The 12,784-nt window shown below is 45.2% G+C and overlaps 1 protein-coding gene across 1 annotated transcript in view; it reads left to right on the top strand.

Moving 5' to 3' along the window:
- The window catches only part of ABCD2 (ATP binding cassette subfamily D member 2), a 68,918-nt gene that overhangs the window by 44,056 nt on the left and 12,078 nt on the right, over window positions 1–12,784 (top strand). Inside the window, exon 7 of the mRNA XM_007056424.4 lies at window positions 5,677–5,822. Within this exon, the coding sequence (XP_007056486.2) occupies window positions 5,677–5,822 (146 nt within the window). The remainder of the gene's footprint in view (window positions 1–5,676; window positions 5,823–12,784) is intronic.

Here is a 12,784-nt window from a genome sequence, read left to right as displayed (position 1 = left end):
CAGGTTCTCTCAGAGTATTTGGATTGCCCATTCCATGATACAAGCCACTTCTCTGGTGGAGTGTCCTTGTTTGGTCAACATGGCTTTGAGTGTGTTAAAGTGTATATCCCGGCCTTTCTCCTTGGAGTGAATTCTGTGGTATCTGAGTGCCTGGCTGTAGACAACAGATTTCTTGGTGTGTTTGAGGTGGTTACTGGATATATGAAGATAAGTGTGGTGATCCATGGGTTTCTTGTATATCGTTGTCCGTAGGGTTCCATTGTTGAAGCTGATTGTCGTGTCCAGGAAGTTGATGCGAGTGTGGGAGTGTTCCAGAGAGAGTTTAATGGACGGTTGGTGCTTGTTGAAGTTGTGGTGGAAACCTATGAGGCAGTTTAAGTCCTCTATCCAGAGGATGAAAATACCATCAATGGTTTTGTAGGAAAATGACTAAGTGGTTGTCAGCAATTCATATTTCCCTGCCTCCCCCACTCCAAAAAGCTGGTGCTGAAAACACTAACTTTCACTAAATGCTAGTATAGCAGTTCCCAAAATTTTTGTTGACACAACCCCATTTTAATTATTTCCTCCCATGACTCCAGACAGCACAGAGGATGCCATTTTGAAGAGCAGTGTGACCTCGTACATATGGTGTGTGTGAGGTCATGCCACTGAGGGGGCCTACCAAATTGGGACCCGCATGTGACTTAGCCATTTTGCTCTACAACATGGTGGTGTCCTCTCAGCATGATCTTTACCTACAGTGCATGTGAGATCATGCCGTGTGGAGGTTGCCATTTTTAAGTGATATATTCCATGCATTGTGAGCTCATATACACTGTACATGCAAGTGTAACCCATGCACCTTCTGGGTGTGGTGTTCTGTCCCAGCTAGTGGTACTGAGACCACTTAGAGAGAAGAATGAGTGTGCTCTATAGCCTTAGCTAACAGCCATTTGGCTTTCAGCTCATGCAGTAGAGGCTCATGCACTAAGCTTCAGAGGTCCAAGGTTCAAACCTGCCCGCCGATGACTAGGGTCTGTCAGCGTTACACAAGGTCACGCTGTTACAGGCAAACTGGCATCCTCCACACATGAGGGATGGCCATGACCCCATCTGCTGAGGTCATGACCCCATTTGGAATTGCGCCCCACAGTTTGGGAACTGCTATACTAGTATAAACAGGACAACACCATTGCCAGCACTGTTACAGAAAGTGCAACTGAGGCCTAGGCCAATACCATTAATAAATGTAAAACTATACAGGGCCTTAGTCCTGGAAGTCGATAACTGTTAGTGTCATAAAATTCTTTCCCTTTACCCTGCAGTGTGGTCTGATCAGTGTCATCCTATCAGTGGGTTAGACCACCCCCTACTGAAAAGACTCCCATGGGAGGAGGCCATGAAGACAGAAAAACTTTTAAAGAATAACTTCGCAGCTTTCTGTAAACTTTCTCCTTAAAGGCCATGTGGGGTCCATTGAGTTTGCCTGGGTGAGACTTGCCAGCCCCATAGATCCTGGAGTCTGCAGAGAAGGGGTTGCCCACACTTCTGGGCACTGTAAAACTAACAGTTAACAGCAATCCACAGAGGCAAGGGATGTTTACTTGGAGCTCATTACTGCTGGCCCCACCTCACTGCTCCTTTGGGTCCTCTTGCCTCTGGCACCACAGCTCTAACAGGAACTGTACTGATTTTGGCAGATCAGCAGCAGCAGCTAAAGAGGACCCAGAGGGAGTTTAATATAGCTCCCAGCTATAACAACTTCCTTCAGGATTTCTACACAGAATGCAGGGGACAGTGTTTTGTAGCTCACTAGACCCTGCCTGCACCCCCAAATATCTCATAGATCACCCACAGGGTGCGTCAACAACATCCCAGAGAGCAGAAGATGGTGATAGGCAGGCAGGCAGGGGGATATCAGCCCTCTACAAGTGCATTTGCTAGGACAATATGGCCCAATTAATATCAATCTAATCTGTACCAGTGTCTGTACAAGGCAGTAAATGTTTTTGAATGAAGCTCAGGTTGGTTCCATGAACTAGAGGTAGATGAGCCTTGCCTCAGTACTAAGGCAACCAACTGAAGAAACTCATTACAGACAGAATAATAAAGGTTTTTTAATCTGAGTACCATTGAAGTCAAAGGGTCAGATCTTGGGCTTTGCAATCCTCTGGTAGCACAAACCCAGTGGATACAGTCTGCTGAGGATTCCCCAGAACAGAACTGATGCCACCTATCCTGGTCCCCCAGCAAAGAGACCTGGCCTGCATGGACCTGTCACCAGGCATCCCTGACTGCTGCAATCCTTGAGACAGTGGACAGCTCAGCAAAGAACAACCTTTAGGCTGCAAGCAGGGTGGCTCAAAATTATATTTACTAACCTGCCCCAGTGTGCATTGATCACAGCTTGGCTGCACTGGAGGATCTGGCCCAATGGATCCAGGACTGGACCTAAGCCACCTGAGTAGATATAATATGATCATCATATGAGCCCAGCTGTTTGGGGAATTCTAGTTAACTAACAAACTGTTCCTTGCAGTGTGCCAACAGCACTGTTATCATCGCTGTGCTTATGAGAGGAAATACCAATGGGCAGTAGGTTCTATATCAGCTTGCTCTTCATAAGTCACTATAGTGGGGGGAAAATCAATATTTTCTGCTTCTCGTTTTCTGTATGGCAACTTCTTCCAAATGGGAATTGTTTTGCCTCATTCCTAAGCAACAATCAGTGCAGCCAAATTGTACAGTGATGGGACTTGTATAGATGGCTGCAATAAACAATTATAGCCCTGATTCAGGAAGATACTTAAGCACCTGACTCAGTCCCACTGAGGTCAAGAATACCACCCTTGTGCTTAAACTTAGGCACATGCATAAGTACTTTCCTTAATCAGAATGGGCAGCACTCCAAAAACAGAATGGGTATTTTAAGACTGTCAGTGACGAATCAAAAATAAACAAGTCATAAGAAAATACTTGTCCTTTCAACATGTTATGTAATTTTCCTTTAGTCTTCAAATGTTGTTGTAACAATTACATACCAAACACAAATCTGATGGTTGCATTTGTACATGTGTGGCAATGTTATATCTAGAAATGGAAATTTGGGTGGGCCCCTACTTATAGTGGACAAGCAGTGAATAAAGGTCTGAAATCAGAGCAAATCATTTATATTAGACCTTAAGTTTCTTCAGTTGGTACATGTAAAATAAAGTTGGTATATGGAAACAATTGGAACTTCTAACAGATTTGCACCACATGGCCACAACCTTTCAGTGAAATGCTGCTTGCACATAATTTGTTGTATAAGAGGGAAGATCCCACCCAAATATTGCATCACAGTAATTTTGTCTTTGATTGGCCAAAGTCTACTACATATTTTTAAAATAGCATATTTGTTCAATATCTGAGCTGCTGCCTTCAGGGTGCATGGTTAAAATAAATACATCTTTTAAAAGCATGTTAATAAATTTACTTAAGTTTGGCATTTCCACAGGCTCAGATTTGGGTGGCTCTGGGTGCTAATTGGGTGGGCCATAGCCCATCCATAGCTACACCCATGATATGGGGTGAAATGCTCACCCCTGCTCCAGCTCTTTTACACCAGATAAAATTGAAGGAGCAGCATAAAAGGGCCCTGAACGCTAGTAATCCATGTAGGGGAGGATTCTCCCAACATAGGCACTGCAGAGACAATTGTAAGGCTGTTCTCTGAGAACCCCCGTATAAATCCAAGCTTAAGGGGTGTGGGGGGAATGGGAGTGGTGGTGTATCAGCAGTGGGGCCACACTTTGCCAACTCTGACTGAAGCTATTATGGGAGAATTTTTTTCCCAACGTGATGTAATGTCATTAATTGTACTGTTTAACCCATTCACAATATCAGGCTAGCTACAGAGCAACAACAAGGAATAGCTTGAAACTTTAAACCTTCATACTTAAATAATTAATTATAATTAAATTTTACCTTAAAGCTGCCAGCACGGAATGCATTCTGCTGCAACCATGTCAATTTTGTGAAGCCAGTTTTTGAATGCATGTTCTTTGCACCATTGGTCATTAAAACAGCAAAAATACTTTTTCTTTTCACTGAGCCACTGTTCGACTGTCCCCTCACCACTGTCATTTATGTTTTGGGTTTTTGCTTTGAACTATTAGCTAAATAGCTAATGTAATTTTTCTAGTGCTCAGTCGGGAAATGCAGTGAAAAAACAGGCAACTTTTAAGAGTGTACATGTGCGCAGTTATGGTAGTACTACCGGTTTACATTACGTATTATGTCATTACGCTGCCAAGGGAAGGAAAAACACAGTGAGATGACACCGTTATGTTTTAACAATGAATGAAATTTCTGTCTGAATTATGTGCATTCATTATATCAATTTATTTTCTTAAAATATCCTATTAAAATCTCCTAGATTGCTTTCAGTAGTCACCTGGAGATTGATGCCAATTCCAGGAAACTCCCAGCCAATCAGGGAGGGTTGGCAACCCTTGACCAAAGCATTGCAGAGATTCTGGGCAGCACGGGCACCTGCCCCTAGGCCACTCCAAAGAGTCAGCACTAGCTCAGGTGTCCACAGCTGTCTGAGTTACGCCTGGGGCTATGGGGGCCAAGGGGCCACGGCCCTCCCACTTTTGAAAGTGGACGGGCCTGGCCCATCCACTTTTCTCCACAGGCCCTGGCCCCTGCCCCTCCTCTTCCCCCCCCCCCCCCCCAAGGCTCCAACCCCCAGCCGGCCAGAAGCTGGAGCCCGGCCCTGGAAAGAGCAGCCTGGGTAGCTGTGAGGAGCCATGGACTCTCCACCTGCCCAGGATGGGGGGACCCAAGAGCAGCCCCTGGCCCATGTCCTGCCCTCCGTGTCCTCTGCCCAGGGCAGATGGAAGGTCTGTGGCTTCCCACAGCTCTTACCATGGCCTGGCTGCGGCTCTTTGGCCACTGAGGCCCCGCCCCCAGGCTGAGCTGGGTTGGGGTAAGAACTGCGTGGGCCACTCTGAGGAGCCACAGACCCTCCACCTGCCCTGGGTGGGTGACCTGGGGGGAGAGAACATGGGCCAGGGGCTGTTCTTGGGCCTCGGGGGGAAGAAGAGGGGCAAGGGTGGGGGGCAGGTCTCGTGGACCCCCCACTCTTAGGAAGAATCCATTGCCTCTGCCTGGGGCTGCTGTTCCTCATCCTCAAAACCAGTTCAGGATAGAGAGGGTGAAAAGATGACTTTGTGGCACCTTTCCTCTGGCCTGTGAATTCTGTGTTTCACTTCTAAGAGATACAGCACAGAATCTCACCTGTGGTAAGTTTTTATTGTAGTTTCCTTTTGAGATATATATATTGAATTAAACTTTTAAAATCTAAAACCAAATCATATGCAAAACAGTGTGAAGTATCTTTCCCCGCCCCCTAAAACATGGATTCAGACTAGGTCATGAAATGTTTATTCTGCTTTAACTATCATGTTGTTTTCAGGCTAATGTTATGCATGTTGCTGCACTGTAATCAGTTTTTATGTAAACAGTGCATTGTCCCCAGAGTGAGTTTAGAGAAACATACACCCACAGTGTATACACAGATAATTACAGTTTTAGAAACAGTGTTTAAAGCATTATACCCTGCTCACAGAACGTCAGCAAGATGTACTAAATAGCAGGGCAGAGAAGTGACTTGGTGTAGATTACTAGTTTCATTTTGTTGTTTTACAGGCCCTACATGTCCATTGGAACACTACGTGATCAAGTCATTTATCCGGACTCAGTGGAAGACATGCATGAAAAAGGATACCAAGACCAGGATCTGGAATGTATCCTGCACATTGTTCATCTGTATCACATAGTTCAAAGAGAAGGAGGTAAATCCTATATTTTAGTAAATAATTGAACATTTCGCAGGCATAGATTTTAGTGTAATATTATGAAAATATTGGGCCCAATTCTCCTTCTCACGCCTGTTTTAAAACGTTGCAGCACCATTGACTCCACAAGATGCAAGTGAAAGGAGAATTAAATTCATTGTCAACTATCAGTTATATCTCCTATATGGCTTTGATCAAAGCAGGCATATTTTAAGTAGTATTTTCTACAAGCATCCCCAGACTGACCTAGTTAAAAGTAACTAAACTACAGTGAGTGCCCTTAGAACCATCATGTTTACCACTTGCAGTATAAGTTACCATGGTATTGCCAGTATTCATCATTCTAAGAATAGGGGACACTGTAAATACCTCAGCGCAGTAAATGTCAAGATATTAATGTCTCCTGTTGTATCTAGGGAGCTGGAGCACTGGTGTCAATGTGTTTTTTGTTCTGTTGTGTTTTCTTATAGATTATTTTCATAGTTCTGGTCCCACCGATCCCTTATTTGTAGTTTGAATTGACTCCCTTTGTAGTGTGCGTTAGTAACTGATTTGTGACAGAACTACTAGCGTTTAAAAAAGCAGAAGGATACTCAGGAGGAGGCTGTACGAGAGCAGGTTGTGCAGCTATAGTTGGTGCTCCTTTAGGGGGAGGTACTTTAGGTGCCGTAATTCATGCTCTCGGAGACCAACTGTATCATTCTCACAGCGTAGTTCATCCCCAGTGGCTCAGGCAGTAGGAAACTGAAGCCTAGTTTTGAATTCCAATTCCTGCCTGGGAGTCCATTACTCTGCTAAAAGACCAGGATATTGGTTTCTTTCTGAAAAACATTGTATTGGTGACTTTCTGTGGCACTGTGGAGTGTGGATAGTAATAGTTCCTGAGTGTAACATTAGTAATCACTTATGTCCATGTGTGTAATATTTTCTGTACTTATCCCATTTTTCCCAATCCACAATCCTGCACTCATATTTTTACCTAGGTTAACATTTCCCATGTGAAGAATTTAATGATTGTGTGACCTACTGACCTAAAAGCCATGATGGTTCTGCCCTTTGGGTTTTTGGGACATTGCCCTGATTGGATAAATATGAGAAAATAAAATGAAAGTAAATCAAATTTACTTTCATCTCCATTCACATTCAACATTCACATCTGTTAATATAACACACAGCATGAAACATTTTACCAGAAGACAAAACTTGTTAGCCAGAGGTAGATGCAGAAGAGTCAGAGGGCCCAATTAACTAAATTGAGAATTTAAAATTATAACTATATTAAGTCTCAGTTTACCTTCTTTAATGGAAGGTGGGACCAAAAACCGAAGCAGTGAAAGCAGCTAAGCTGTGGCTGTTATGGGCAGCAGCAGAATGGACCCTGGGGATGAGGTGGGGAGGAAGTAATTTAAAAATAAACCCAAAACACAATAAATAAAGTCAGAGCTGAATACGAAGGATGGATCTATGTTTTTCCCCTGCTTTTTTATGCTATCTTTCCACTATGAACTCTTTTTCATAGTGGAAGGATATGTTAGACATTTTTTCCAAATAGCAGTTTTAGAAATATTTTCTAAAGAAAGACATTTCATATCAAGCATCTGTGCTATAATAGCAATAAGCCATCGCATGGTGTATGTTCATAGGGTGCCAACGCTTTCCTGAGGTCTGTGGAAGAGAAAGAAGGCCTCAACCATAGATGACTCATGCCTCCCAGTATGCGGTGGGACACAATGTAAAGGGGCGGACATGTGACCGTCCCATAAGTCTCCTCTGCCCAGTGACCCCACACACACCCTGCCCAGCCCAGGGCCGCCATGCTCTCCCCACATTACCTGGCAGCTGGGCAGGGAGTGGGACAGAGCCGCTTCTGCCTGAGAGAGCCTGGCTCTCCATCCGGGTCCTTCTGCCAGGGACAGGGACCGAGCAAGCTGGATCCCCCTCTTCCACGCAGCATGCTCGGCCCCTGTCCCCAGCAGCCGAGTCCGGGCAGGGAACAGGCTGCCACTGCCTCCCAGCCAGGCTCTCTCAGATAGAAGTGGCTCCGTCCTGCTCCCCGCCCAGTTCTGGCTGCCAGGGAGAGCAGCCAAACATGCCAGGGGGAGCAGAAGAGGGGGAGGCGCAAGGAGATCAGGACAGAGCCTCTCTCCCTCCCTGCTCCCGGCAGGCCAATCTGGGGGGTACTTCACCCCCGCATCCCCCCCCCATGCATCATCTCTGCATGCACCAGTATGAATTGCCTGCTGCTCTCTATCTGAACACATGCAGCTAATTAGAGACCAGTTGGGTGAGGTAATATCTTTTCTTGGACAAAGTTCCATTGGTGAGAGAGACAAGTTTTTGATCTACACAGAGCTCTTCTTCAGGTCTGGGAAGGTTACTTAGAGCCTCACAGCTAAATACAAGGTGGAACAGATTGTTTAGCATCGGTAGTTAGCGCATATTCTAAGGCAGCGTTTCTCAAACTTGGGGCCCCGCTGATCAACTCCTCCCCCTCCCTCCCAGCACCTCCTGCACGCTAAAAGTCCGCAGCGCACAGGGCGAAGGCATATCCCTCAGGCCCCAGGTGTGAAAGGGGATCTCCATGTGCTACCCCCGCCCTGAGTGCCAACTCCACGCCTCCCATTGGCTGGGAACTGCAGCCCATGGGAGCTGCGAGAGCAGTGCCTGTGGGCAGGGGCAGTGCACGGAGACCCTCCTGTCCCCCATGCTTAGGGATGAGAGAGGGATGTGCTGGTTGCTTTTGGGAGCCGGAGCCCTAACCCCCTCCCTGCCCCAGCCCAGAGCCTGCACCCTGCATCCAAACTCCCTCACAGAGCTCGCACCCCTCACCCCCTCCTGCACCCCAATCTCCTGCCCCAGCCTGGTGAAAGTGAGTGAGGGTGGGGGAGAGCAGGGGGCAGGGCCTTGGGGCAGGGCAAGGACTGAGTGGGGGTGCTTAAGGGTCCCTGAAAAAATTTAAATGACAATGGGAGCCCTCTGGTTGCTAAAGTTTGAGAACCACTGTTCTAAGGGACTATTCAAATGGAGTGGCCCATTAACACTTCTGCAGTCACAGGACCAAAAAAAATGGGGGGAGGGCTAGTGGAGTTACAGATTGTTGTAATAAACCATAATAAAGCAGTAACCATGCTGCACCTAAAGAGCAGCCATTACCGATAGTGCTATATACTACCAAGTGGAAGACCCAGAATCAAGGTCTTGGTCTCTTGCTTCTGAGGCTGGAGGGCTTTCAGTCAGCCTTTCATCACTGCCCTCTATTCCTGCTCTCCTGCCTGACTTTCTATCCTCAGATTTGAACACACGCTTTATACAAATAATTCAAATGACAATATTATAATTAGTCTTATTGCAGGAGTACTCGGAGGCCCCAGACAGGGTCAGGGCCTCGCTACACAAGGTGCTTCACAAACATATGGTAAGAAAAGTCCCTGTCCAGAGTTTGCAATCTAAGCAGACAAAGGGACCAGGAGCGGGTTATAACATACCAGCAAAAAAGTCAGAGGCATGATAAACTCACAGCTTGTTTGTTCCATTTCCCCACTTCCTTCCTCTGCACAAGACAAGCAACATACAAAGGGTGCAGGAGAAGGATGGCAATCAAAATATGTGTACTTTTATATGCGTTACATACATTTTGCATATGTGCATGTTAATAGACATTATATACCTTTTTTAAAAATACACATTACTTTACCCAACAGGCCCTCATGTAACCATTATTAGTTTAGCCAATTTCTAGCAACATCTGTGGAATATCTGCAAGCAATTTAAACAATTTACATGTTTTTATTATTCTTAAGAAAAGGAGCAAGATGTATATCTATAACAAACAGCATTTCTCATTGTTTGCTGTTGTCTTTCACATCCCACTCCCTTTGTTTCCCATCCCTTGCTGTATTATGTCTCTGTTAGGGCTGTGCCCTGAGGAGTTTACAGTTTGTCTATATTTTAATCGTCTGATTGCTGGGTACACATAATAAGGTGCTGTAAGGATTTGTGCTCCACTCCCTAGAGGTAGGGTTGAGAGCCAAATACAGCCTAGAGTAAGCAAGCCTGATTCTGATCTGATTTATACCAGAATAATCCCATTGTCTTCAGTAGAGTTACTTCAGATTTACATCAGTATAAATATAATCACAATCTGGCCCAGAGGGTGCAACTGCTGTGGAAGTCTCTGGACCATATTCAGTGGTGATGTAAGCTCGTAGCCTGCACCCTCTGCTGCACACAAACTCCCTCCCAGAGGCCAATTCCTATTCCCATTATAGCCAATAGCAGAAATTCCATTTTACTGCACCGGGTCTAAGATTTGGCCTAAAATGAGTCAAAGTGGGTGTAAGAGAACGAAAAATAACTTGCCCAGATTTGGCATTTAATAGATGTACTATCCACATGTAACTTACTCTCTATGGGGGCAGAAGCAGGATGTAACAGGAAACTCAACTAACCAGCGGGTACAAGAAAAATCAGGTCTTTTCCTCCCCAATAAATTAATTTATGCTGATCGAATCTGAACATTCCTAAACCCAAATTCAGCTCTGGTGCCAGCAGACAACTCCCAGTGTGAGGTGCATTCCCTTAAGCGAGGGGCTGAATTTGCTATCCATATCATTGTTCTCCACACCAACTTGTCAGGCTCTGGGTTCTACATGGTAGCTGGACGTGGGGTTAGGATTGGGCCACTTTGAAACCGTGGCCCATGGACAGGCTGTGGGTCAGAACTAGGGTCAGAGTCCATGGACAAGCCAAATCAGGATCACAGTCAGAAAACGAGTTGATGCCAGATTGGAGTCAGTCCAAGGGTCTGGGGGTCAGGAGGCTAATGCAAACCTGGAGCGGGGTCAGGGCAAGGCATGAACCAGGCTAAAGTAGATTGGGATAAGGCTGGGGGGCAGGAACAGGAGCCAGATCAAGAGCAGGCTGGAAGCCTAGGAAATCTGTAGTACTTAGGGCCCTACCAAATTCATGGCCGTGAAAAACATGTCCTAGACCGTGACATCTGATCGCCCCCATGAAATCTGGCTATTGTAGGGGAGACCAGATTTCACAGAGCTAGGCGGCCGGAGAGCGGCAGCTGCTGGCCAGTAGCCAAGCTGTGAAGGCAGCACAGCCACCAACAGCAATGCAGAAGTGAGGACAGCCTGGTATGGTATGTCACCCAGCTCTGAAGGCAGCAGCACAGAAGTAAGGGTGGCAATACCATGACCTTCCTATAACAGCCTTGCGACCACCCCCCTCCACCCCAGCCTGCTGTGAAATTTCAGGTTTTAAATATATGAAACTGTGAAATTTACCATTTTTAAAATCCTATGACCATGTAATTGACCAAAATGGACCATGCATTTGGTAGGGCCCAAGTAATATTGCAAAGCAGCAGAAGGGTTCCTGACCAGGAAGTGCTGTTGCACAGACTGACTTGCAGCTCTGCAGGGTCAGTGAAATACTTGTGCCTGGGGGTCATCTGACCTGGGTCTTGCTCAGGGATAGGCTGCTGCAGCATACTGAGTGGTGAGTCACTGCAGGTTCTGTTGGAGCAGTGAGTCAGGACCAGCTGACAGGTTTCAGAGTAGCAGCCGTGTTAGTCTGTATCCACAAAAAGAGTGAGCTACCCTGGCCTGGCTGCAGGTTTGCCTCACATATCAGATTTTTTCCAACCAGCTTATAATAGCCAGTTAATTTATACTACTGCTGGATTTGGTACCAGATCCACAAAAAGGACACTGACAGTGTCTACTCAGCTAGGGGAACCTAATGTTGTGTTTATTTATAAAGCCCACACTACAACACTGTGAAGGTGCTCAGGATGCTGTCCAATAATTTTACAATAAAATAAATGAATAGAAACATAAAATATATTAAAAATAATAAATAAAGCCATGGTTAACATTTGATGTTGAAAAGACATGGCCAGTAATCTAGATTAAAGAGTTAAAAAAAAAAAAGTAAATATGGATCTGTAGAGCTTTAATTCCCCATCCTGGGTCAAAATGTGTACATATTTAGCAACTGTCAGTAGCACTGCAGCCTGGGGCACACTGATCAGTTTATTACATTATAAAATCCCCAGATACCTGTTGTAACCTGCCTAGTGCTTGCCCAGTTTTGTCGGCTCAGGGACTGATGAACTACTAAGCAGGTGGAACTAGTTCATGACTTTGCAGCATTATTATTTTGCATTACGGTAGCTCCAGGAGCCTTTTCAGTACTTGTTCCCATAGGCCTCGGCACTATATAGACATACAGACAGACCTGGCATATGCTCCAAAGACTTCAGTCTGATAACTATAGTTCTATTTATGCTTTTGTCAATGAAGCTGCTCCACCCCGATCCTCAATTTGCCTATTTTTCAGTGTTTCAGAAGAACATGTGACTGTCTATTGACCATTTTGCGGTAGCAGAGTGCAATCCTGTCCATGTAGACGGGACTCATGGGATGTACAATCCTTTCCATGTAGACGGGACTCATGGGATGTACTTTACCAGATGTGCTCAGAACAAATGCCTACTTTTTGTTGTTGAAAGTGGGAGAGGATGATCCAGGAGCCTGTATAAGGAACTGAATTGGTTTTGCAATCAAATTGAGAGTAGTTTTGACAAGAGCTTCCACTTACGATACTCTGGCCAAGAGCACCCAGGCTTAAACATATTAAACATGTGCCATTCTGATAGTCTGGTTATTTTTTTTTGCTTGATTGCTTTGTTACATATATTCTGTCATGTGACTAAACCAACCTTTTAACTGTGAAATGTCTCTAAATCCATTCTGAAATCCCACAGTTCTCCTTTCACAAACAACTTTGGAGAGATGTTTTCCTGCCATTTCTAAAATGAATATATATATACAATATTCAATATTCTTTACACCTGTGTTGTGCAATCAGAGACTAAGGGGAAGTTATAAGGATCTGGTCCTTAACCTCTCTGCCTTAGTTTCCTCATCTGTAAAATGGGGATAATT

Source organism: Chelonia mydas, chromosome 1 (assembly GCF_015237465.2).
Source record: "Chelonia mydas isolate rCheMyd1 chromosome 1, rCheMyd1.pri.v2, whole genome shotgun sequence".
Classification (NCBI taxonomy): Eukaryota; Metazoa; Chordata; order Testudines; family Cheloniidae; genus Chelonia; species Chelonia mydas.
This window is presented reverse-complemented; position numbering and strand designations above follow the sequence as displayed.